This window comes from Rhinatrema bivittatum, chromosome 7 (assembly GCF_901001135.1).
Source record: "Rhinatrema bivittatum chromosome 7, aRhiBiv1.1, whole genome shotgun sequence".
Classification (NCBI taxonomy): Eukaryota; Metazoa; Chordata; class Amphibia; order Gymnophiona; family Rhinatrematidae; genus Rhinatrema; species Rhinatrema bivittatum.
This window is the reverse complement of record NC_042621.1, coordinates 193,424,478-193,451,606: the sequence shown is the minus strand read 5'-3', so window position 1 is coordinate 193,451,606 and position 27,129 is coordinate 193,424,478. Positions and strand designations below refer to the sequence as shown.

Here is a 27,129-nt window from a genome sequence, read left to right as displayed (position 1 = left end):
CCTATGATGAAGAACCATACAACCATTTTTCTAAAGCATACATTGACGGCTGTGCTTTCTGCAGGGATAGTGACCATAGAGCCAGAGTATGAATAGTGTTGGAAGAGAATGACTCCTGTGGTCCCCTCAGCTACGCTCAGGGATCCAAATCAAATCAGTATGCAGAGCTCACAGCATCCTTGATAGCTATGCAAACAGCTATACAAGATGGTTTGCAGACCATTGCAATCTGCACAGATTCTGACTATGTCAGACATAACTTCATGACATATCTGCATAACTGGAAAAGAATCAAATGCTCAATTCTAAAAACACCGTCAAATACCGTGAATTGATTCTAGCCTTAGATCAGTTAGTGCAAGAAAAAGAAATGACAGTCTACAGGAAAAAGGTAAAAGGTCTTTCTAAAGTCATGAGTACGGACAAGCCAGCAACAACTTGGAGACCACATTGCCAAGGAAGGTGCCACATCAGATAGGCTCTGACAAATTAAGGAATCCCCCACTGTAGAAATGAAAACAGTCACCGGGCATCAAGCTAAACAGGCTGCTATTCTCACACCACAATGGTATAGCGAAATGCCCACTTTTGATCTAGTAAATGCCCAGAAAGGAGATCTTACCCTGGGAAAGTTCTATGCCTTCATTCAGGCTCTTGATGCGAATCCCCTCACTGAAGTAGACTGACAGACAGATGAAGAGTTATATCTTCCCTATGCATCCTGAAATCAGTTTCAGATAGTAAAAGATTTACTGATATGGACCAGTAAGAATGGAATCATACAGTAGGTAGTTCTGCATTCCCATAGAGGGATCATGCTACAGCATGTCCATGATGAGCCATGTGCCAGGCACTGAGGTGATCAGATCACTTATGATGCTCTGAAACAAGTAATCTATTGGCCACACATGTACCAGGATGTGAAATCATTCACAAAAGGTTGTCTCACCTGCTAAAGGTTCCAGCCCACTTCTCTCACACACAGAGCACCCTTACGGACCCGAGGTATTACCATGCCTTGGTCTGATATTCAAATAGATTGGGTCAGGCCTGTTGTCAGATCCTCTAGAGGTAACAAATATATGCTCACAGTGACATGCCTGTTTACTAAGTTGGTAGAGTGCATACCTGCCCCTAAAGACACTGCTGATACCACAGCCACCCAACTCTTGAATCACGTGTTCAGTCGCTAGGGTCTGCCTATGAAAGTAGACCAAGGCCCCCATTTTAATGTTTTAAGGTTCTAATGTTTTAAGGCTCTAATGTTTAATGGGTCTCCCTCATGTTTCCCTCAAATGTTTTTATATTCTTATTCTCTTAGACTCAATGTTTTAATGTAACGCCTACCAGCGACTGTTCTGTTGTACTGTAAATCGGTGTGATCTGTATATTATACAGGAATGTCGGTATATAAGAATTCAAAATAAATAAATAAATAAATAAATTGATTTTAATGCACAGGTAATTAAGCATAAGTGGAAACTGCTGGGTGTAAAAAGTAAACTCCACATATCTTATCATCCCCAATCATCAGGACAAGTGGAGAGAACCCAGAAAACCATAATCAGCATTCTAAAGAAGTATGTGTCCACATCAGGTAAGGACTGGGATATCAAATTACCCCTAATGGCTATCTGAGCCATGCTACACCATACTGCAGGGTTCTCTCTATTTGAGATGATGACAGGAAGAGAAATGACCTTATCTATACATTTTTACAGGATGCAGGATGCTAATTTGGCTAGTGCTACAACTGTACATGAATACGTTACCCATCTGCGGGAACATTTGCAAAACACTTTTTCCTTTGCCGAAAAGAATTTGGAGATGAATGTCAAAGGTAGAAAGGCCTATTATGATTTGAAATCTACCTCTAAAGAGAATAAAATTGGAAACAAGGTCTTTTACTATAATTACAGTAAAAATAAAGCCAAAGAAAGCACATTTTTGCCCAAATGGAAAGGACCTTTTGTAATTGTGGATAAAGTTTCACCAGTCGCGTATCTTATTTGAATTAAGACAAATCCTGTTGGTAAAGATGTCTTTAAATGGGTCCACATTAATCAGCTCAGACCTTGTCACCCTCCTAAATTTGTGGATCAAAATACCATGCCCAGTAACACTGACACTAACAATAAAGCAGAGGATTAGTTCTCTACTGTTTTTCAGATGAAGAGCCAGTCCTTGAGGGCGATCGTCCTAGTGCTGCTGACGACAGAAGCAGAAGCTGCCAAGCTGGTCAAGCTTGGTTCTTCCTCTGGCACCGTGATGCAAGACACTCCTGGCTTCCTCATCATGCAATCCCAGATTGTCACCCAGAAAGTCTTCGTGTTGCTGGTCCCCCAACATGTGATCCAGAAACATTTTAACCTCACTAATGTGCATTTGCTGCAACTAAAGCTTGGGTCAAGGATAATCTGAATATGCTACCCAGAATGGTCAGAACATTCTGAGTCAATTGGAAAAAATTATGATCCAGCCCATTAGAAAAAACGTAGACCGACCCAAAAGGTTTATTGGACTAATTGCTGGATCCATTTTCTTTTCTGTCCTGGGTTTCCTCTTTGGTGCATCCATGTCCATTGCAAATGCAGTTTCCATAAAAGAATTTGCAGAACACTGTTAAACAGTTGCAGGACTATATGAAAACTATTTTTAAACAGATACAACACAAACAAGAACAGTTAACTTCTCAAGATAAAACACTAAGTAACACCATCACCTTGGTTAACCTATTTTCTCAAGCAATGGAACATAACTGAGAGGACATAACTACCATTAATACAGTGCTGAGCAAGGACTGCACTTTTATATAGCCCATTCAAGCACTCACCAATGACTTGTTTAGTGAGCTGGACAACAGCATGAAAGATTTCAACCTATTTAGTCTCTCCAGATGTCATTACAGATGCTTTTGCTAAAATTACCCGAAGTAACATTGAGCCTATCCAGGTCCAGATTGCTTATCATATGGGTAATGCTAAACCTTTGTATGTGGATATTGAGAATATGAAGGTTGAATATGTGTTAAATGTATTTATTTATTTATTTATTTATTTAGCCATTTTATATAACGTTGTTCCAAATAAAGATCACAACAGTTTACATCATGACATACATAATATAAATTGACAAATATAATCACTTAATGTGTTCATATAACATACAGTGTGGAGATAGACACAATGACTACAGATCTCAGGGGCACATATGCTGACTAGTTTTTGGGGGTGAGAAGTTATCTGGGATGAAAAAGCATTTTTAACTCAGTGTACTGGTGGGATATGAGGGTGGTGGAAAAGAAAAAGATTTTAGTTTCAGGTTTATTTATTTGGGGGGGTTGGAAGTGTGTGATAATGAGGAATGAAAAGTTCTATGGTATTGAGTCCATGTGGATGTAATAATTGAGATCAGAAAAGTTTAAGATGGGTTATAGGCATTTTGAAATAACCATGTTTTTAGGTCCCGTTTGAATTTCTTTGTTTCTAGAGTTAGTCGTAAGGTCTCGGTTAGAGAGTTCCATAGTCTTGGAACTGCAATGGAGAACATACGGTCCTTTCATTTGCCTTTCATTTTACCTGACAATGTTTACCAATTGAAGCAAGTAATTTAAGTAGGTACCTGGATAAACAATGGGTACCTGCGTGTAGATATCCCTGCCCTTCTAGGCTATCAGAGTGACAACCCACAGCAATATTTAGTTCCTAATTTAGGCCTATGCCAAAAAAGGTCATACATTGGTTATGTCCCAGTAAACCTTTCCTAATGGATACTACAGAAGCTCTGTGTGGTTTGTCCTCGAACAACATCCGAGAGAAATGTAAGGTTACCATAACAAAGTATAATGAATTCTCCAAGACCAAGGTTGCTGGTGTAAATAATGTTTGGTTAGTTCGCACCCCTCTGACAGAGTTTGCTGTTTCTAATGAGCATGATTTTACCAGTAAGGCTCCCTTACCCAGTAATGTTTCTTTGGTCACAGTACCTAAGAACTCAATAGTTACTGTAGGAGGTGTTTCTTTATACTATCTTAAACCAGACCCAGTTCCCACAGAGGTAGAAATCCTGGATGAGTTTTCAGGCCATGAAATCAACTTTGTTGAAAACCTGGTATATCTTTTAGTCTATAAAGACGCTCACACTGTGGAACTGTCTGTAGACCTAGACACAGCAGAAGTTGCTGACTACAACTATGATTCCAGAGTCGAAGATATTTTACAAACTGACCATATCCTGTCTTATGTCTTACCTGCCCTAGCCATGATGATTGTGGCCAACCTGCTATTTTCAATCGCCCTCTTTAAAAGAGTAAGGGCCCTAATAAGACACACATGGAGAGATCTCACTGTAAAGCTATGCGCTTGCGAGACCTCCCACAGCCCCCATTTCTGGAACTGTATGAGTTACTGGATAATCAGTGATCACACTTCATCTCTTTCTAGGCTAGGGAAAGAAGGGTGGCATACACATATATTCTACCTCACATCTGAGATGATATCTCTACCTCATATTTCTACAGCCTGCCACATGTGAGAACTACATTATTTCCTTATTTCTTATTATCTATTTATACTTTTACCATTTTCATTCACTTTTATTCTGTTACATTTTAACATTACTCCCATTCTCTTATTACTGTTATGATTTCTTATAAGTACCATGACTCTTATTATTGTTGCATTATTCCTACCTCATGTTGATGATATTATCACTGGTGCTCATACATGTCATATAGCTGAAGCCTGCATAGTAGTCTGATAGTTAGGCTTTAGCAGTCATAAGCTCTCATGCTGGCTGATCCCGCTTAAGAAGGGGGAAATTTAGGAAGATATCCCATGTTTAACCACTGAAAGTACCCAATATGGATCATAACAGCTAAGAGGGATGCTGACAGATATGCTGACAAGTATGCTGACAGGCCAAAAATACTATCACAGCTAGAGAAAATAAATTTTGCCCAGAGAAAGTTCTTTTTCACTCAAAGCACAATTAAACTCTGAAATGTATTGCCAGAGGATGTGGTTAGTACAGTTAGGGTAGATGTATATAAAAAAGGATTGGATAAGTTCTTGGAAGAGAAGTCCATTACCTGCTATTAATTAAGTTGTCTTAGAAAATAGCCACTGCCATTAGCAATGGTAACATGGAATAGACTTAGTTTTTGGGTACTTGCCAGGTCCTTATGGCCTGGATTGGCCACTGTTGAAAACAGGATGCTGGGCTTGATGGACCCCTTTTCTGACCCAGTATGGCATTTTCTTATATTCTTAGATGAGAACTTTAAATCTGAACTGAAGGATACGTATCAAGATCTGCTTGTGTGTGAGCTCCTGTCGAAATAAAACTAAGGCAGAGGAACAATGCAGCATCGTTGGCTCATAATCAGAAGACATGGAATAGTCAAGGAAAGTCCAGAGGTCAGAGGGGCCCCCATCCTTGGATGAAGGGGAGCATTCTGAAATGGAGAAAACACTGTTGGTGGCAGACAGCCTTAGTCCAGATGTTGCAGGACTCCCCCCCCCCCCCCAAAGAAAAAGGAGGGTGGAAAAGACCTGTAATGACCTGTGATGTGGCAAAGACCTTCTACCCACTACATGATTATACATGAGCTAATGCATATTTGTCAGCTGGAAAGTATAAGTTGGGGCAAATAAGAGATAGGGGGCAGACCCTAGAAGACTAGGTGTGGCCAGGAGACTGGGGGAGGAAACACCCTGCTGGGGTCAGATGGTGGCACAGAATCTGAGGTGGTGAGAAGCCGAGAAAAGCCCTATAGCTCTGCCAGTACCAGACCCAGAAGCAAGCCTCCATCTCGGACCATCCTGCAGCTCTGCCTATACCAGATCTGAAAGCAAGCCCCTCCCCTGCCCACATTCTCCAGATATCCAGCCAGAGCCTGCTTCAGAGGTAGACAGAGGGAAATCATCTGAAGTTGGGACCATGGGTAAGTAAGTTATCTATAAGTATTAATATATTAGGAAGGCTAAGGTTTATGGCATGTTTGTAACCACCCATGGTACATAACTTTCATTAGGGTAAACTGGTGCTTAGGAGCCAGGATGTTACAGACTAGAGATGTGATTCGGCCGAATCTTTTGGTTCGGCCTTCGTTATCGGCCTACTGTGGGAAATTTGGACAGATTTTTTTTCGGCTGTCCCAAACCAAAAAAACAAAACAAAACACCCCAACCCGTCATATTTAATTAATTGCAATCCCAACCCTCCCAACCCCCCCAAAACTTGCCTAAAGTCCCTGGTGTTCCAGCAGGGGTCCCAGGAGCGATTTCCTGCTCTCGAGCTGTCAGCTGCCAGTAAACAAAATGGTGCTAGTGGCCCTTTGCCCTTACCATGTGACAGGGGCTATCGGTGCCATTGGCCAGCCTCTGTCACATGGTAGGCACAATGGATGGCCGGCGCCATCTTAAAAAATGGTGCGGGCCAACAATAATAAGAGTCATGCACATCCCTATTACAGACGTATTGTTATCTTCTAAATGCTAATCTTGTCAAATCTGATAAATAAAAGTCTAATTTTGTGGAGAACACGTTGTCTTTTCCTGAAGTTAGGATTGTGAGGTGAAGTGGGAGGGGAACTGGAAGTGTCCCATAGCAGACTGATCCCTGCACCCCTAAAACCTATGTACAGTAAGAGATGTTATGAGAGATCTTGTTTTGCTTCCCCCAAATAATTATTGTATAATCATTTTTATATGGGTATTGAAAGAAGAATCATCCTTAAAACATTTATTTAAAAAAAAAAAAAAAACAGACATTCTAATTTTTATCAAATCTCCATACCTGTCTACGAAGGTCTCTGGTTTTTTTGCACATGTTATCTATAGCACAGTTAAGGGCATTACTCTTTTCTTTCTTTCCAGCCTAAAAAAAATGATATAAAATGGTTAAATAAGTAACAAACTCACAGCAATATTAGTCATCAAATGTTTTCATAAATTGCATGCAAGGTTACAATATAATGTGTGGTTTTAAGATTAAGTTCTATTGTTGAGCTAAAACAAGTATAGAATATGTTTAAAAAAATTAACATCAATAAGAATTGTTTAAGATCCAATAGTAGATGCTTTACACTACTATTGGTTTATATCCAAAACCAGATACTATAGCATTGTACCTCATATATTACAACTAATATTCTGAAAATACTCTCATTTCAAATTTATGATATTAAAGGTATATTTATTTAACTAGCCATTTATTTACTGACAGTAAAATTCAATACGAATTTTTCCATAAGAACATAAACATTGACCATGTGCATGAAGACACAGTTTTGAACCATCATAATCCATATCACTTGACATAATTCTTTGCTTCTAATATGTAAATTGTTTCCATTACATGACAATCTTTTAGTTGCTGCATTGCAAAATAAAATGTATGTATTGCTTTCAAAGCAGGTTAGTTACACTCTTTGGAACCAATATTGTTCTTGTACTTGTCAGAACTATATTTCCCTTTAGGTTGTATAGACCCATGCCTAGGAGCACTGTTGTGAAAAGAATGCCTTTCCTTCTGTGGTCAAGTTGACTTAGGAAATAGCCACTGCTTATTACTGGCATTAGTAGCAAGGGATCTGTTTAATGTTTGGGTACTTACCAGGTACTTGTATCCTGGATTGGCCAATGTTGGAAACAGGATGCTGGACTTGTTGGTCCCTCAATTTGACCCAACTTCCTATGTTCTTATAGCCCTCTCTATTAAAATGTTGTTTAGCCTTAGCAATAGTGTTTCTTTGGACCTGCCTACTGAAAGCACAGGGGTGGGCCAGTGGCACTGGACTTCTGTAGAATCACCACTGGCCATACCTATACCTTTAAAGGAGGAGATCTGCTGGAACACTGCTGTTAAGGCTGAGGAGCACATGGGGGGAGGAGACAACAGTGGAGGTGCTCTGCCTCCAGGGAGGGTACAGAAGTTGGTGGGAGGGCTAGTGAGTTCAGTTCAAGCCAGGAACAGTCCTCCCACCAGCCTCTTTTTTTTGGTGGTTTTCTAGCTGAGCAGAAGGCCAGGCAGCCTCTGGTGCCTGTTTGTTGATTCAAAAACTTTGTGCTAGGAAGTCATTTAAGCTGCAGCTCTCCTTGGTTTTATCTGGTTTCCTGATGCACTGCAATTTTTAGCAGCCTGGGGTATCCTGTTAGCAGATAATTAGCTTGGGGAAAGGGCAAATGAAGTTCTTGGGAGCATGGTCAGGCTTAACCCTTTCTGCTGCAGGCATTCTTAGCAGCAAGCTCTTCCCCTTCTTTACAGCTTTTTCTGTGTTCTGGTCCTGGTGAAGGGTTTTGGAGCTGGGGGTGTGCATTCGTTTGCAACGTGTTGGTAATCCGCAACGTATAGGGCCATATTCATTGTATTTGTGGGGAAGTGAAATGTATCACGATTCCCCACGAATACAACAAATCTTCACCGAATTATTTGGCCGTCTAAAGGAGCAAATTTAAACAAACCCCCCACCCTCCTGACCCCCCCCCCAAAGACTTACCAAAATTCCCTGGTGGTCCAGTGGGGGGTCCGGGAGCCATCTACTGCACTCATGCCGTCAGCTACTGGTATTCAAAATGGCGCCAATAGTCTTTGACTTTACTAGAGATGTGAATCAGAACTGGAATCGGTTTGGTTCCGGTTCTGATTCAAATCTTATAATTTTTATCGTCCGGCCCGATTGGTTTTTTGTTTATCGGCTGCACCCGATCCAATAAAAAAAAAACCCACCCCGACCCTTTAAAACTGATCCCTTAGCCTTCCCCACCCTCCCGACCCCTCCAAAAACGTTTTAAAATTACCTGGTGGTCCAGTGGGGGCGCGGGGAGTGATCTCCCACTCTCGGGCCGTCGGCTGCGCTAATAAAAATGGCGCCGATGGCCCTTTGCCCTTACCATGTGACAGGGTATCCGTGCCATTGGCCGGCCCCTGTTACATGGTAGGAGCACTGGATGGCCGGTGCCATCTTTAAAAATGGCCGGCGCCATCTTTATTAGTGGCAGCCGATGGCCTGAGAGCGGGCGATCGGTCCCGGGGCTTCCATTGGACCACCAGGTGATTTTAAAGCATTTGGGGGGGGGGGGGTTTGGGAGGGTGGGGGAAGGTAAGGGATTAGTTTTAAAGGGTTGGGGTGGGTTTAGGGGTTGTTTTGGTGTGCCAGTTCCCCCCCCCCCCCCCCAAATAACTCCAGTTAGTGACACAAACCCGATTAATGATTTTTCACGATAAATCAGGAGAATTTCGAATGTATTGCACTCTTTAACGATTTTTGACGATTTAAAAAATATTGGACGATATTTTAAATCGTCAAAAAACGATTCACATCCCAAGACCTTACTATGTCACAGGGGCTACCGGTGCCATTGGTCGGCCCCTGTCACATGGTAGGAGCAATGGATGGCTGGTGCCATCTTGTGCTCCTACCATGTGACAGGGGCTGACCAATGACACCAGTAGCCCTGTGACATAGTGAGGGCAAATGCTATCGGCGCTATTTTGAATACTGGAGGCCGACAGACCGAGTGCAGGAGATCGTTCCCAGACCCCTGCTGGACCACCTGGGAATTTTGGCAAGTCTTGGGGGATCCTCCTGACCCCCACAAAACTTGCCAAGGGAGTTTTGGTAAGTCTTGGGGGGGCAGGAGGGTGGGGGGTTGTAGTTAATTTAGTAGTAACATATTTACAGATCGACAACTTATTGAATTCTCCATATGTTCGCATGGAACGGAATTGACCCCCCACGAATACGGATCGCGTACGCAACGAAAACGTTTTGCCTGCACATCTCTATCAGCTTCCCTAATTTCTTTTAACATGTCATTGTCCGACGTCCATCTGTTCATTCTTGCTAGGTGAATAATAGTACACCCCCACTGCTATTCTACTCCCCTTCTCATATGGAATTTCAATCCATAAAGATTCTACAGTGCATTTTGTTTCATGCAGAACTTTTATCCTGTTTCACTCTATGCCCTTTAACATATTGCATTACTCATCTGCCAATTTGATCCATCCTATTATTGCAATATAATTTAGAACCTAGTATCACAGTGTCCCATTGGTTATCCTCCTAACACCATTTCTCTGAGATGCTAGTTATATCTACCTCTTCATTCATTGTTATACATTCTAACTTTCCCATCTTATCTTTTAGCATTCTGGCATTTACATATAGACATATTAAAATATATCTTTTGTTTCAATTAACAACCTGTTCATCTGTTGACAGGTGTAATTTGGAATCTTTCTGCTCTCTTTGCTCTTTACTTAAAAGCACATGGAATACTTTAATATTTACTGCAACTTCTCTCTATCAAGATGCCCTAACTTCTCTGTTTTTTTATTACCCTTCAAAGAATAAAAAAAAAAAATAAGAAGATTTAACAAAATGAATTCACCAAATATATACACAAAAAAGTCAAGCATTCAATAATTTTGATATTGCTAATTGAACAATTGTGCAGAAGAATGAACCTTCATAATACTACCCATATGAAAGAAGATTTACATTTTTACTTCATTACAATTGTAAACAGGTCATGTCTAATCCTCAGCTCAAGAAAGTCACTCATCAAGCCATATATATATATATATATTTAAAGGTTTTTGGTGGCAAATATAAAATTTTAAGGCACATATTAGCTCATGAAATACTTCCCTTTGAAGTGTTCACCCATGGGTGTTCAAATATCTAGTAATAGTTTAACCCTCCAAGAATTATTATTCATTTTTTTATGTTGTCTTAAGATTTAAGTTCTTCTTCCCAGCAAGTCCAAGCTTACCATCAGTAGATGAAGATTCCATTGTCAGCACTTCCTCTGGAAGCACTACTGAAGAACAAAATATCTTCAGAGATCTTTGTTTTCAGTTTTATTTTTCCTGTGAATTTCAGTGTTATAACAAAATAAATCAGTGGAAAAATTATAACAGTTATAACACATTGGAAAATTATTTTTTCACTGATTTTATTATAACACTGAAATTCAAAAAAATAAAAATAAAAACTGAAAACAAAGGTCCCTATACATCTTGAAGTCAGTAAGTTGTGGGGTCATAGGCATACATTTTGTCCAAACAAATTTGAATAATTCCTTTGATGAAATGGGAGTTAGAGCAAACAAATTATATATTTTGGGAGAAACTGGTTAAGAGCAGAGCTCAGAGTGATATAGTCAATGGGGTCCATTCTGGGAAAAAGAGAACGACCAGAGAGGTGCTACAAGGATCAATGAAAGGTCCAGTCCTTTTCAATGTCTTTATAAGAAACATGGGGGAAGAGTTAGAACAACAAGTGTCCAATTTGCAGATGATGAAAACATTTGGAGGGGGAATACCTATGGCAGAGGGAAAAGAAGAAGAAAGACGATTGAACAAAATTAGGAAAATGGATACCTATTCTTTAACTGACCCCACCCCCACCATAAGAAAAAGCAAATTTATGTATTTAGAATGCAGAAAAGATCAAATACCAAATTGGAGGTGAAGAACTAGCAGTCGCCAAATGGGAAAAAGACTTGGGAATTGTCTTCTCTGATGACCTCAAGAAGCCAGACATTGTGACAAAGCAGTTGGGAGTTGGGAGAAGTAGTATCCTTGGCTACAAAGAGGTACCATAGTTAGGAAAGAAGGAAGTAATATTACCTCTCTACATATCTCTGGTAAAAATCCCTCCTCTAGAACTTCGTTCAGAAAAAGCAAAATCATGCATGCTCAGTTCTGGAGAACACATCTAAAAAAAAGTAGAGACAATTCAAAGAAAGGCCACTAAAATAGTTCATGGACTGTACAATAAGCATTACAAAGAGAGAAAAAGGAAGCTAAAGATGTACTGTCTAGAAAAAGGAAAAGGGAGATAAGAGACAAACATTCTAACGCACAGTAATTTCAATAAAGATCTAATAGGAAGGATTTACCATTGAATGAAAAGCTCAGTGACAAAGAATCATCATAAGAAGCTGAAGGCAGGGAACCTCAAAAGAAATGTGAGAAACTGCTTTTTGTTTTTCCAATGAGATGATAGTGGACACCTGCAGAGACATCGAACAGTGGTTATAGGAGCCAAAACAGTAGCAAAATTCAAGCATGCTTGGGAGAGATACCCAGGGAACTTAGTGATGGAGGGTTGGAGAAGAGCACAGATCAAGTTAGACCTGTAACAACACAGTAGACAGGCAGGTACAAGTGGGCAGACTGGATGGATCAAATGATTCTTTCCTACCATCTTCTATGTTTCTATGTTCTATGTAACTAGTATGGATACGTATTTGGGGTGCATCTCAGTGGCTCCAAGGGTGCATTTATTCTTTTATGCTTCTTTTATGCTAATCATTCTATAGCAGAATATTTCACCTAAGGCAGATTTGGAGGAACTGATTAAGAGAGTTGCCTAAGTTGATTCAGACTAACCAGAGCTCTCATCTCCCAACTCTCTGAGAAACTTCCCTTGCAGCTCGTTTCTTGTTCTCTGATGAGTATTGTATTGTTGCCCTGTTTCTTCCAGTTTGTAACATGTTCTTTTCGTAAATCCTTTTGATTTAAATATAGTGTTTGTTACTTAAAATAGCTGTACATTATTTCCTTTTTATCTTCAGTGTTCACATAACTATATCTCTTTGTCTTCTTGTCTACTGCTACAGTGGCTCCATGAACAGGTTACCATGATCTACAATTGTAGCAGAGGTGTTGTCTTCACCTGAAGGGTCTGCACTATTATTACCATCATCATTAGCCCTATTGCTGAAGCTAAGGGTAGGCACTTTTTTATTCTATGTAATGCGTGGCAATATGAAATTTTCTTTTTATTTTCTTTCATACCTCAATAGTAATTATCGCCCTGCTGAGATTTGGTATGGATGTCACACAACGAGGTCAGTAGGCAACAGTACACAGGTAAACCAGGCAAGGGAAATTAACTTTTCTCTCCATCTCAGAAATGCATAGCAATTTTTAATCTCCAACATCACTGCAGACCCCTGCTGCAACAGTTGCCCTCTTTTTCAGCAGTTTCTCTATTTAACAGGACCCTTGTTATGCCATGTAGGGAAAGATAGGGTACATTTTCACCCTGTCCCTACTTTCCCAATGCTGTTTCCACTAGTTTTAGTATCTCAGCTTTCAAATCACCCTAGAATGAATAGAAAAGTGTTTTCAATTTCTAACCATCTGAATTTGAAAAGTTATCCCTTTATGTCCTGGATAAATCTAAAACAAATTCAGTGATATAAATGGATTTGCATACTGCAGCACATGAAATGTTAGTAACTTCTCAAGCCACTGATAGTAATATTTGTCCTGTAAGAAGTAGGGTTTTTTTTTATGTGTGTGAGTGCTGGGGTTTTCTCTATTGGTTCTTTGAGTACCAGGGTAAAGAGTTTCTTTCTTATCTCTTTCATATCAGTCAAGATTTGATCTTAAAATGATCATAATCATGCCTAAGGTTCAGCTTTTGATCCATACTGGAACTTGAATCCAGTGCTTAACTTGACTGAAAAATGTATATGGCTTCAGTGAAAATAGTCTTCTGTCTTTGCTAATTATTTAAGTTATTGAAGATTTACCAATAATTGTAGCTATTACTACATAGAACTGCTTTGCTGTAAGGATTGTACACCCTTGGTGCTGTGGTGGAGTTGGCACAACTTACAGGGGAAGCCCTGTAGTTCCCCACCAACAGCTGGCTGTTACGTCCATCGCTGCTCGATGCCCTCACTAGCAGGAGCAGTATTGGTGGTGTCTTGCCGCAAAACGTGCAGGCAGCATCTCATCATGGATGGAGGGTGTCTGCAGGCTCTGGAGGCCAGGTAAGTGGCGCAACTTGCGGGTGGGCCCTGCGAGCCACAAAACATAAGAGTACCTCCTCCTAGGCCTCTTCCTCAAGATCCGAGGCTTGGGCTTAGAAAGAATCAATGGAACTAGTTTAATAGACAAGCTGCACTGATGTTATCTGCTGGTTCCCAGGAGTTCTCCTCTGGTCCATAATGGTTCTATGTAATGAGGTACTCTAGTCATAAGAACATGCCATACTGGGACAGACCAAGGGTCCATCAGGCCCAGCATCCTGTTTCCAACAGTGGCCAATCCAGGCCATAGGAACCTGGCAAGTACCCAAAAACTAAGTCTATTCCATGTTACCGTTGCTAGTAATAGCGGTGGTTATTATCTAAGTCAACTTAATTAATAGCAGGTAATGGACTTCTCCTCCAAGAACTTATCCAATCCTTTTTTAAACACAGTTATACTAACTGCACTAACCACATCTTCTGGCAACAAATTCCAGAGTTTAATTGTGCGTTGAGTAAAAAAGAACTTTCTCCAATTAGTTTTAAATGTGCCACATGCTAACTTCATGAAGTGCCCCCAAGTCTTTCTATTATCCGAAAGAGTAAAAAACTGATTCACATCTACCCATTCTAGACCTCTCATGATTTTAAATACCTCTATCATATCCCCCTCAGCCATCTCTTCTCCAAGCTGAAAAGTCCTAACCTCTTTAGTCTTTCCTCATAGGGGAGCTGTTCCATTCCCCTTATCATTTTGGTAGCCCTTCTGTACCTTCTCCATTGCAATTATATATTTTTTGAGATGCAGCGACCAGAATTGTACACAGTATTCAAGGTGCGGTCTCACCATGGAGCGATACAGAGGCATTATGACATTTTCTGTTTTATTCAGCATTCCCTTTCTAATAATTCCCAACATTCTGTTTGCTTTTTTGACTGCCGCAGCATACTGAACCGATAATTTCAATGTGTTATCCACTATGACGCCTAGATCGCTTTCTTGGGTAGTAGCACCTAATATGGAACCTAACATTGTGTAACTATAGCATGGGTTATTTTTCTCTATATGCATCACCTTGCACTTGTCCACATTAAATTTCATCTGCCATTTTGATGCTCAATTTTCCAGCCTCACAAGGTCTTCCTGCAATTTATCACAATCTGCTTGTGATTTAACTACTTTGAACAATTTTGTATCATCTGCAAATTTGATTACCTCACTCGTCGTATTTCTTTCCAGATCATTTATAAATATATTGAAAAGTAAGGGTCCCAATACAGATCCCTGAGGCACTCCACTGCCCACACCCTTCCACTGAGAAAATTGTCCATTTAATCCTACTCTCTGTTTCCTGTCTTTTAGAAGTTTATAATCCACAAAAGGACATCGCCACCTATCCCATGACTTATTTTTCCTAGAAGCCTCTCATGAGGAACTTTGTCAAATGCCTTCTGAAAATCCAAGTACACTACCTCTACAAGTTCACCTTTATCCACATGTTTATTAACTCCTTCAAAAAAGTGAAGCAGATTTGTGAAGCAAGACTTGCCTTGGGTAAAGCCATGCCTACTTTGTTCCATTAAACCATGTCTTTCTATATGTTCTGTGATTTTGATGTTTAGAATACTTTCCACTATTTTTCCTGGCACTGAAGTCAGGCTAACCAGTCTGTAGTTTCCTGGATCGCCCCTGGAGCCCTTTTCAAATATGGGGATTACATTAGCTATCCTCCAGTCTTCAGGTACAATGGATGATTTTAATGACAGGTTTCACATTTTTACTGATAGGTCTGCAATTTTATTTTTTAGTTCCTTCAGAACTCTGGGGTGTATACCATCCAGTCCAGGTGATTTACTACTCTTAAGTTTGTCAATCAGGTCTACCACATCTTCTAGGTTCACTGTGATATGGTTCAGTCCATCTGAATCATTACCTGTGAAAACCTTCTCCAGTACGGGTACCTCCCCAACATCCTCTTCAGTAAACACCGAAGAAAAAAAATCATTTAATCTTTCTGCAATGGCCTTATCTTCTCTAAGTGCCCCTTTAAACCCTCAATCATCTAACGGTCCAACTGACTCCCTCACAGAACAGTGGTCTCTTGTGAAGATTTGAAGGCCTTCGGAGTGAGAAAACTCACTCCAAGATGAGATTTGGACAGTGTTCTCTCCACCTAGCTTGTTGTTGCCCAGGTAGAGTGTCCATCAAGCTAGGTGGAGAGAACATTGCCCAAATCTCATCTTGGAGTGAGTTTCCTCACTCCGAAGGCCTTCAAATCTTCACAAGAGACCACTGTTCTGTTCGTACGTCTCACTTTGAATGTGAAAGTGGCCCCAACCCCCTACACTCTTACCTAATCCCCACCTCGAGTTACTAGGTGGGCCTCTCATAGGGATACAAATACCTGTCTAGGGAGTAGACATTATAGCAAGGTGCTCGCGCGCTCTCTCTCTCTCTCTCTCTCTCTCTCTCTCTCTCTCTCTCTCTCTCTCTCTCTCTCTCTCTCTCTCTCTCTCTCTCTCTCTCTCTCTCTCTCTCATGGAAACAGGCTGTCCAGAAATGTTGTGAACCACAATAAACCTTTCATGGAACAGCCTGTTTCGTGCAGAGCAATGATTCTTTGGTTGTTTATCGTGCACCGCAAAGATGTTTTCGCGAATACATTTGTGCAAATCGCGAAAACATCGCCGCACGCGATGTTTCCCCGCTGCACGAAAAAAGCCTCATTTGCATGGGAAACGCCCCCTAATGCGATATTGGAAAATGAGGCCCTAAGTGCCCCTTTAACCCCTCGATCATCTAATGGTCCAACTGACTCCCTCACAGGCTTTCTGCTTCAGATATATTTAAAAAGGTTTTTACTGTGAGTTTTTGCCTCTATGGCCAACTTATTTTCAAATTCTCTCTTAGCCTGTCTTATCAATGTCTTACATTTAACTTGCAATATCCAATCCACAAGGAGTGCAAAGAAGCTATAGGTCCAAAAGTTTTTGTCATCAAAAGCAATTTATTGAAACTTTAATTTGGCAACTCCTTTTCTCCAGAACAGTGAAGGTAAATAGCTTTTTCAGGGTCCCCCGACACGGACCCCGTGTTTCGCCCGAAGGCTGCGTCGGGAGGGAGCCTTGCCGTCTTAGCTGTATGAACTCCTCAGCTAGTTTCAAGTTATTGCAAAATAATTTTGTCCCTCCCGACGCAGCCTTCGGGCAAAACATGGGGTCCGTGTCGGGGGACCCTGAAAAAGCTATTTACCTTCAACTGTTCTGGAGAAAAGGAGTTGCCAAATTAAAGTTTCAATAAATTGCTTTTGATGACAAAAACTTTTGGACCTATAGCTTCTTTGCACTCCTTGTGGATTGGATATTGTAATTTTGGAGTGCTTCCTCCGCTCCTTCTTCATATTAGGTTACATTTAACTTGCCAATGTTTATGCATTATCCTATTTTCTTCTGTTGGATCCTTCTTCCAATTTTTGAATGAAGATCTTTTGGCTAAAATAGCTTCTTTCACCTCCCCTTTTAACCATGCCGGTAATCGTTTTGCCTTCTTTCCACCTTTCTTAATGTGTGGAATACATCTGGATTGTGCTTCTAGGATGGTATTTTTTAACAATGACCACGCCTCTTGCATACTTTTTACTTTTGTAGCTGCCCCTTTCAGTTTTTTTCTAACTATTCTTCTCATTTTATCAAAGTTTCCTATTTGAAAGTTTAGCATGAGAGCTGTGGATTTGCTTACTGTCCCCCTTCCAGTCAAATCAAATTTGATCATATTATGATCACTATTGCCAAGTGGCCCCACTACCGTTACCTCTCTCACCAAATCCTGTTCTCCACTGAGAATTAGATCTAAAATTGCTCCCTCTCTCATCGGTTCCTGAACCAATTGCTCCATAAAGCTATCATTTATTCCATCCAGGAACTTTATCTCTCTAGCGTGTCCTGATGATACATTTACCCAGTCATTATTGGGGTAATTGAAGTCTAAATTTAATATCAAGGAGAATCAATATGGCAACCCAAGTATAAACTTTAACAAGAAAAGGGGCCAAAAAATTGCTTTTTACCACAAGCCTAAATGACGGTGTCAGCAAGCCTGTCATTGTAGTTTTGACAAAAAACCCAACCGGTCTTCTCAATCATTCACCATCATTACTTTCTTTATTGAATTTCAGAAAAAAAAATGTGTTATGTATTTTTTAAATTTTCTTAAAAAGTACTCAACTCTCATCCATGAGAGATATATATAAATGGCAGTCTCTTTTATAAAATAATAAACACATATATATAAATACATAGCAAAAAATTGTTTTCTGAAATTCAATAAAGAAAGTAATGATGGTGAATGATTGAGAAGACCGGTTGGGTTTTGTCAAAACTACAACGACAGGCTTGCTGACACCGTCATTTAGGCTTGTGGTAAAAAGCAAGTTTTTGGCCCCTTTTCTTGTTAAAGGTAATTGAAGTCTCCCATTATTACCACACTACCAGTTTGGTTAGCTTCCCTAATTTTTCTTAGCATTTCACTGTCAGTCTCACCATCTTGACCAGGTGGACGGTAGTGTACTCCTATAACTATAGTCTTCCCCGACACACAAGGGATTTCCACCCATAAAGATTCAATTGTGCATTTAGTCTCGTGCAGGATGTTTATCCTGTTGGACTCTATGCCATCCCGGACATAAAGCACCACACCGCCTCCCGGGTGCTCTTCTCTGTCATTGCGATATAATTTGTACCCCGGTATAGCACTGTCCCATTGGTTGTCCTCCTTCCACCATGTCTCTGAGATGCCAATTAAGTCTATGTCATCATTCACTGCTATACATTCTAATTCTCCCATCTTACTTCTTAGACTTCTTGCATTAACATACAAACATTTCAAAGTTTGTTTTTGGTTTGTATTTTCATTCTGCTTTTTAATTGATAGGGATAAGTTAGAATTTTTTAGCTCAGGTGAGTTTTTAGTTACAGGCACTTGGACTACTTTCCCTATTATTGGAACCTCACTGTCAGGATGCCCTAATTCTAATGCATCATTAGTATCCTTTGAAGATACCCCTCTCCGAACCATGCGCTGCTGAGTGACTGTCGGCTTTCCCCTTTGTTCTAATTTAAAAGCTGCTCTATCTCCTTTTTAAAGGTTAGCGCCAGCAGTCTGGTTCCACCCTGGTTAAGGTGGAGCCCATCCCTTTGGAAGAGACTCCCCTTTCCCCTGCAGTTATGATGTCTGCAGGAGTCCAGAATTTCCTGCACCTCCTATTGCATATCTTCCTTCTAAGAGATGTAAGAGGGAACTGGAGGTTGACAGGATGGTCAGTGCAGCTTCAATGGTTTCAAGAGAGAAACATGGAACATGTGAACTTTTAGTGTGGCATGTAGCTGAATCCAATACATCAATATTCCTACTTGCTGTAGGATGGGGAAAGGACCTATAAAGCAAGGTGCTACCCAAAAGGAAGGCAAGTGGAGTCATAGCTGTCGTGTACTTAGCCAGACTAGGTCCCCCACCTGGAACCGTGGAGCTGGCCTACATTTGGTGTCTGCATGCTTCCTGGCTTGAGTGACAATTTGGGAAATTAGTTGAGCCATTTATGTCAAAAGGTCCAGGAGTTCCTGTGTGACCAGTCTGGCCACTGGGCAGGCTACTGAGAGAAGAAGTAGTAGAGGCACTCGTGGATGCTTGCTGTAGATTATTTGGAATGGAGAGGAGCCCATGACACTATTTACATTATTATTCTGCATGAATTCAGTCCATGGCAGAAGTCATCTTGTCTCTTATTAAGGTATAACTGGAGGAAGGATTTGAGGACCTGGTTAATTCTCTCTGCTTGTCCGTTACTTTGCGGGTGGTAGGCAGTGGTGAAGTCGAGGGTGATTCCACATTTTTGGCAGGGAGCCTTCCAACAGAGGGCTGTAATTTGGACACTTATGTCAAGTAAGATGTGTGAGGGTAACCCATTAATCTGAACACCTGCTGAACAAACAATTGCGCTAATTCAGAAGACGAAGGTAGTCATGGGAGAGGTACGAAATGTGACATCTTGGAAAATCTGTCCATTATGACCCATATCACAGTGTAACAATTAGAGAGAGGGAGATCCACAATTAAATCTGTGGGCAGGTAGGTCCAGGGTTCCCTGGGGGCCAGCAATAGCTGTAACAGCCCCCAGAATTGGGCACAATCAAATTTGTGCTGTGCACAAACAGGACAGGAATTCACATAGACTTTGACATCTGTTCTGACTTGAGCACACTGTTTTTCATCAGGCCCTTAATGTTTCCTGGCACAACAAGACGAACCGATCAGGACTCATACCTCTTTTTTGCTATAATAAGCTACAATAAGCTTAACTTTAGAGTTTGGAGATATATTTATTTATTTATTTATTTTTGGTTTTTATATACCGATCTTCTTGCATTAGATACAAATCAAACCGGTTTACAAAGAACGTAAATTTGCCTATAGGCTATACATAGAACTATGAACAATAACCTGGAAGAACTTGGAAAAACAATTTGAATTATATATTACAACCAGGTAAAGGGAGCAGCAATGAAGGCCACTATGGCCCCTGATATGACTTGTTTGAACTTGATTTTGAGGAACGTCACATTTATTCATCGAGTTACTGATCTCATATTCCATTATGGGTACATTTTATAGATGATATCTTCTTGATTTGGTTGGGTCCTGGAGAAGAATTTTTGAAATTTATTTCATATTTGAACTCTTGTGATTCCTTTCTGACATTCATTTATATTATGGATCATGAGGAGATTTCATTAGTGAAGCTAAGCAGATGTTACTAAGGTTCTAGGTGAGAGGGTACCCTCGATATATACTTCATAGAGCCTTTAAATGTGCATTATATGCAAATCGTGACTACTTATTTTTACCACAAAATAGATCATCTGAAGAATGCATTAATTGTATCTTGCCTTACTCAACCCATATACATAATGTGACCTCAATTATTAAACACTATTGGCCAATACTATTTACTTCCGGAATATTTGATGTCTCTATCCATTTTTCATTTTGTAGGGGTCGAAATTTGAGGGATATTCTGATCCACTCACACCTCGATGACCAGTTGCAGTCTAATTCTGAACGGCCTTCGGGCCATGCACCCTGTGGGCACTGCTTGGTTTGCCCCCTTTCAGCCTCCATGTCTACTTTTGAACATCTCTCCTCTCATGCTAAATTCAAATTGGGATTTACCTCTACATATCAGACCCAGGGAGTCATTTATGTCATTTTATGTCCCTGTTCCAAACTATATATGGGGAAAACCTCCCGTCCAATCAGGACCCGAATCATGGAACACCGCTATGACATCAGAAATAGTCGGGAGATGGCCCCCCTGGTATCTCACTGGATTACGTTAGGCCATGTTGAAAGTGAGTTAAGGTTTTTTGTTATTGATGTAGTGCCCTTACCACCCCGGGGTGGTAATTTCTCTGAAATTTTGATTCGCCGTGAACAGAAGTGGATTTTAAATTGAATAGCTTGGCTCCCCACAGACTGAACTGTGAGATTGAATAGCGCTTTTTTCTCTAATAAAATTTTCTTTAACATAATTCCTCTACATATCCTATTACCTTGATGCTTTAGTAAAAGTGTGGCCAAATTCATCCTTACTGTATTTTCCACTTAAGTTTTCTAATTAATTGCATGTAACTGTTCAGTGGAAGTGTATTAAACTTTCCTTCTTCTGTACATTTCATATCTGCCCTTCCATCGGTCGCATGTAATGCTGATATAAAATTTCTGCCCTTCCATCATTATGTAATGCTGACATAAAATCTCTTCATATTTTGCTACCTCAATGCTTTAGTATAAGCATGGTTAACTGTATTCCTACTGTATTTTCTATTTATGTTCTATTAGTTCGCATGTAACTGTTTAGTGAAAGTGTAGTAGACTCGGTTTCTCCTGTATGTCTCATATCTGCCTTCTCATTGGTCGTATGTTATGCTGATGTGCTTTGATTGGCCAAATGTTTTGGTGCCTTTTTTCTGGTACCTTTAAACGCCGAGTTTTGCCGGCACTGCCCGCTCTCCTTGTGAATCAAACGAATGCACAGCGCTGAAAAGGTATGTGTGCTGTAATTTTTAAAACATGTTGTTTAATATTGGATCCTTTTATTAAGAGTCCCCTTTACTATTTTGTTAATTTTTCTTCATGTTATACCTGATGAACCCCATTTCAAAGTCCCTCCCGATGCAGCCGCGTTTGGCGAAATACGGGTCCGTGTCGGGGGACCCTGCTTAAAATTGTGCCTTTCTAAGCAATGGAGTTGCCGCCAATAAAATAAAAAGTGCATATTTCATGAAACAATTCTGAAGCTGTGGGGGGACTTATTGAATCAACTGCATTTCCCCTGTTGTTGATATTGAATACTTGAAGTGCAGTTTTCTGCTCCTGCATTTGTGCTGTAGCCATAACTTTAAGAAAGAAGCAATATAGTCAGGGATGGGGGTGGGGAAGATGTTGAAGGGAATGTAAGGAAGGCCAAGAGGTAAGCATGGATCCTCCTTTATTATGTGTGTTTTTGAATTGTTTTTACATGGAGATAGTTCAATGTTCCAGGTTATCCTTTTATATCTAGTCAGGAGCAGCTGAGCTGAACATTCTGAACTGTCAAATATCTGAGCTTAAAATGTTACAGACAGATAGGGGCAGCTGAACTGGGTATTTTTCAATTGTTTTCTGTTATGCTGACTTTTTTCCAAGACTTTAAAATCTCAGACTCCTGAGGCAGGGGATCATTGTGAGGAGCCATAACAAAGTGGTGGATTGAGGAAGCATGCAGAGCTGGCAGGAATGGAGAGTGCAGTGGATTTAGAGCAATCAGACCTATGATGATGTAGCAAGATTTGTTAGTCCCTGTGCAAGAGAGAAAACATAAAAACCGTAAGGCAGGAGCTTTTAGGAGTAAAATAGGGCTAACAAAAAAAAAAATAAGATGGCTGCTATTGGACTACATTTCCCAGCTCCCCTGTAGCTAGTGATGAGAGAAGCTGAGCAGGGAAGAGCTATCAGAATCAAAGCAGTTGGCTGCCAGGTGCAATAACTGAGGGAGTGTTTCTGACAGAGCAGAGGGAAGAAGGAGCAAAGCAGAGAACCTGAGAGCCAGCTCCATTCACATAATGGAAGTGTCTTCTGAAGAGGAAAAGCCAGAGCCAGCCTTAGGACACTCTCAGCAATTTAAGACACTTTTTGAAAAAACACTGAGAGAGACTGTATTTCATTAATTAAAGGAACCTTAGGAAACAGAGCAAGGGACAGAGAAAAATTAGTTTTGGATAGATCCTGTGGAAGACAACATAGGGAAAGAAAAAAAAAAAGTAAAAATTGAATTGTGCTGAGCAGTCCCTTGATTTTTAGAATTGAATTACTGGTATCTCTGTAAAAGCTTTACTTTTACTTTATGGAAACCAGGAATGTAAATAGCTTAAGCAAATTTGGCTAGCTGATTCAGTGGGATTTCTGAGAGAGTGAACACTGCCTTAATTGAAGAGAAAAATATGGAGGGCTTATATGTTGGCACTAATTTAGAAGCTGTGTTTGGTTTATCAAGTTGCAAAATTAGCTAACTGTTATGTGTAGATACTGACCAGAAAAGACACATAGAATTAGAGCTACCAGTAGTGGGTGTCAGCTGGACTATTTTAATTGAAGAGATACAGGTGATACAGCTGGAGTGAAAATCTGTAATCTGATTCTCTGGAAGAAGCCATACTAGTAAAATTTAAAAGGTGAAGGGTTTTGGTTTTTTTTTTCTGTCTTTTGAAACTAACTGGAGAATATTCAGACAAGGCAGAAGTTGTCAGCAAGAGGTTGTCAGCAAGAGATTGTCAACCGTGTTCTGATCCCAAGACACTGAACTCATAACTGGTTAAATACTAGACTCCTATCTACCTATTAGTAGAAATGAGGAATTATATAAAGGAGACCTCAGAGAACTGGAGCGATTATTACCAATTATCATCTAGTTTTCTTATACTTTTCATGTCACTGAACTGACAGAATGTATATAGTTTAGGATGTTCTTCTAGAAATGCATAGAGAATTGAATCGGATGTTGGTTACATGCTTTAATTGTGAACCTTAAGAGTCTGAAGGTTACCAATTAAATGTGAGCTGCATTGATCATTGTGAGGAATTTAATAAAGATTATAAAGTAGAGATGGTTTCAAAGTGTTTCTTTTCTTTTGGAAGGAGATCCCAAGTGCAGTTTAACTCCAGCCATGAACACAGCTTTAATATAGATCTAAAATAAGAGGGAAGATTGCTATAAACATTGGAAGAGACACTGATAAGAGTGTCCTAGTCTCAGGGGTACATGAGGACTAACTTAGAGGCTTGATGGAAAAGGGAAGTCCTTTAGGTCCTGACAATATCTGACTACTTGTTTGTATTGATATAGGATGGCAATGCAGAGAACCTACCCCGAAGAACGGAGGAGTGTGGTACAGTCTCAGAGATAAGCAGGATGATACCCCGAGGAGCGGGAAGTGGAATTTAGTAACAGTAGTATACAAGGTGCTGCCCCGAGGAGCGTGGAAGCGTGGCACAGTCCCAAGTTCACAATGCGCTATCTGAGGAGCTGGGGCGCAGCTTAATCACAAGCGATGGCAATGGCCCGTGGAGCGGGGTACACCAGCGCTAGCTCTCCACGAAGCAGAGCAGTGAGGCAGTGGCCCGCAGGGCAGGGTACACCCATGTAGGTCTCCACGAAGTAGAGTCGTATGGCAATAGTCCGCAGAGCGGGGCACACCGAAGTAGTGTCTCACGGGCATAGTAGTTCCTGGAGCAACCTCGAGGAGCGGAGAGGATGGCAGACAGAGTCCAAGGTGCAGGGCCCTCTGAGGAGCGGATAGCCAGAGACAGAAGCAGGGCCCCCGAAGAGTGGGTACCTGATAGTATCTCATGCCAAGAGGAGCAGGAACCAGGAACCAGCATCCGTAGCGAGAACAGCAGGATTCAGCAAGGAGGGAACTCGTTGCCAAGTCGATTAAAGCCAGGCCCCGATGGTGCTTAAGAATCCAAGGCTAGTGATGTCATCAAGGGGAGACTCCCCTGAGATTCCCGCCCTGGCGTCCTTAAAGGAGGGCCATGGAGTACGTGTGCGTGCCTAGGAAGGCCCGGGAGAGACGTGGCGGTCGGTGGCATCCTCGCTGCCCTGGGGAGTCCTGGAACGGAGCCATGAGTGTCTGAAGCGGCTAGCCACACCCGTGAGTTTTCCAAAAGGAGAGAGTGCAGTAACACACGAAGTGAGTAATAGCAGTTGCTTGTTGCGTCCGTCGGTCTCAGACGGCTTCAACCTCTGTTCCTCACCTTTCTTCCTTCTCTCTCCTCAAGCTTTGGGAAGATGGCTGCTGCCGCCTCTTCATGCCGCTCTCTCCGGTGTCCCCGGATCGGCGACGGTGTTCGCCATGATTTTCCTGAGGGCCTCCTAGGGTGTGCGCACGCACGCCACCCATGTCTTTATCCAAGTCATGGCGGGAACCTCGGGGGCGTCCCCTCTGAGTGACGTCATCACATCCTGGTATTTAGCCTGCCCTTCATTTGCTAACAAACTGAGTTAGCAAGGTTTGGATTGCCTCTGGTCTAAGCTGCTCTGCTGCTTCCCAGCTGCCGCAGGAAGCTCTCTCTGCCCTTCGGGGTATTTCTTCACTAACCTGGGTAACACGCTCCTCGGGGGCCCTTCTGCTTTATTTCAGGTATCTACCGATTTATATTGTAGATAGCGTATGTTGCTTGTACGTCCAACAGATGGCTCTGTTTTTCCAAAAAAAGCATGTTTTTACCTGTCACAGGTGTGACATCTATATAATATAGGCATTTAAAAACATGCGCGTATTCGAATGCAACGTTGTGTCAAAATTTCAAAGCAATCGGTGAAGAACTTTCGGAGATTTAAGATTTTGAACAAATGAACATTTACATTTTTATTTATATAGATGATATGTGTGTTTTAATTTTGATTTTAGTAGCCCCTGAGGCAGCTCTTCATCTAGGAGCGAAACTCGGCCAGAGTTGGTGTGAATACTGTCAGAATAAAGTTTTTTTCTATATACCGATCTCCTTTTTATTGGTTGCTACACAGCCATCTTGGATCAGCTTCCGGTTTGCTTTTTGGGTCCAGTCATCATTCTCTGCCATTACTCAAAGAGAAGCGGTTAATGACTTTCTTTTGTACCCACTACTGTATATGATTGGTGTTCAAGTTGAATTATGTAATTTCTTTTGCAGATTAAGGATTACACACTTATTTCTAATCAAGGGTCCCTCACCTTTACATCATCTTTTGTTAAGAAACCATGTTGGATGTCCCCAGGTCCTATTGATTCATTTATTTCAGTTTTTGAACATAAGAACATAAGAAATTGCCATGCTGGGTCAGACCAAGGGTCCATCAAGCCCAGCATCCTGTTTCCAACAGAGGCCAAAACCAGGCCACAAGAACCTGGCAATTACCCAAACACTAAGAAGAACCCATGCTACTGATGCAATTAATAGCAGTGGCTATTCCTTAAGTATAATTGATTAATAGCCATTAATGGACTTCTCCTCCAAGAATTTATCCAAACCTTTTTTGAACCCAGCTACACTAACTGGCAACCACCTCCTCTGGCAACAAATTCCAGAGCTTTATTGTGCATTGAGTGAAAAAGAATTTCCTCCGATTAGTCTTAAATGTGTTACTTGCTAACTTCATGGAATGCCCCCTAGTCCTTCTATTAGTTTTGAATGATCTGACAATATTTGAAGGAACACAAATCCGGTGTGCCTCTAATATGACAGCTGGAAAGAGATGCTATCAAATCTCTTCAGTAGGACCCTCTATTACTAACATGCCTGCTAACAAAGGTAGATGCGGAGTCATTATTATAGATATTCAGTATTATGTGAGAAAGGCCATGTGCCAATTATTGGATATTACTTTTTACAGGCCATTTGATTATGATCCTACAGTCCATTCACAATCTGAAACTCAAGAGGTGGTACAATTAGTTTAATTCAAACATCATCAATAGAGAATCTGAATTTTTGATGGAGCAATATCCTGTGAATCTAGCATTCATTTTAGTGCCCAAAATTCATAAATCTTTAAGGTCTCTGCCAGGACATCCTATTGTAGCTGGTATAGGTTCAGTTTTGGAACCTTTATCAAAATATGCGGATACTTTTTCTACGTCCTATGGTGAGTAAGAGCCCCTCCTTCATCTCAGTTTATTTCTTTAATTAATGATATTCAGGACATTCAACTCTCAGCATTTTAGTGACAGCAGATATCTCAGCATTATACATGAATGTCCCTCAGGAGGCAGCTCTGAG

General features: G+C 40.9%; 1 protein-coding gene across 4 annotated transcripts in view; it reads right to left on the bottom strand.

Moving 5' to 3' along the window:
- CTNNA3 (catenin alpha 3) overlaps window positions 1-27,129 on the bottom strand; it is a 2,257,234-nt gene that overhangs the window by 1,025,953 nt on the left and 1,204,152 nt on the right. For all 4 annotated transcript variants that reach the window (XM_029609715.1, XM_029609716.1, XM_029609718.1 and 1 more), the window contains one exon: window positions 6,799-6,879. In XM_029609715.1, coding sequence (XP_029465575.1) covers window positions 6,799-6,879 — 81 coding nt within the window. The remainder of the gene's footprint in view (window positions 1-6,798; window positions 6,880-27,129) is intronic.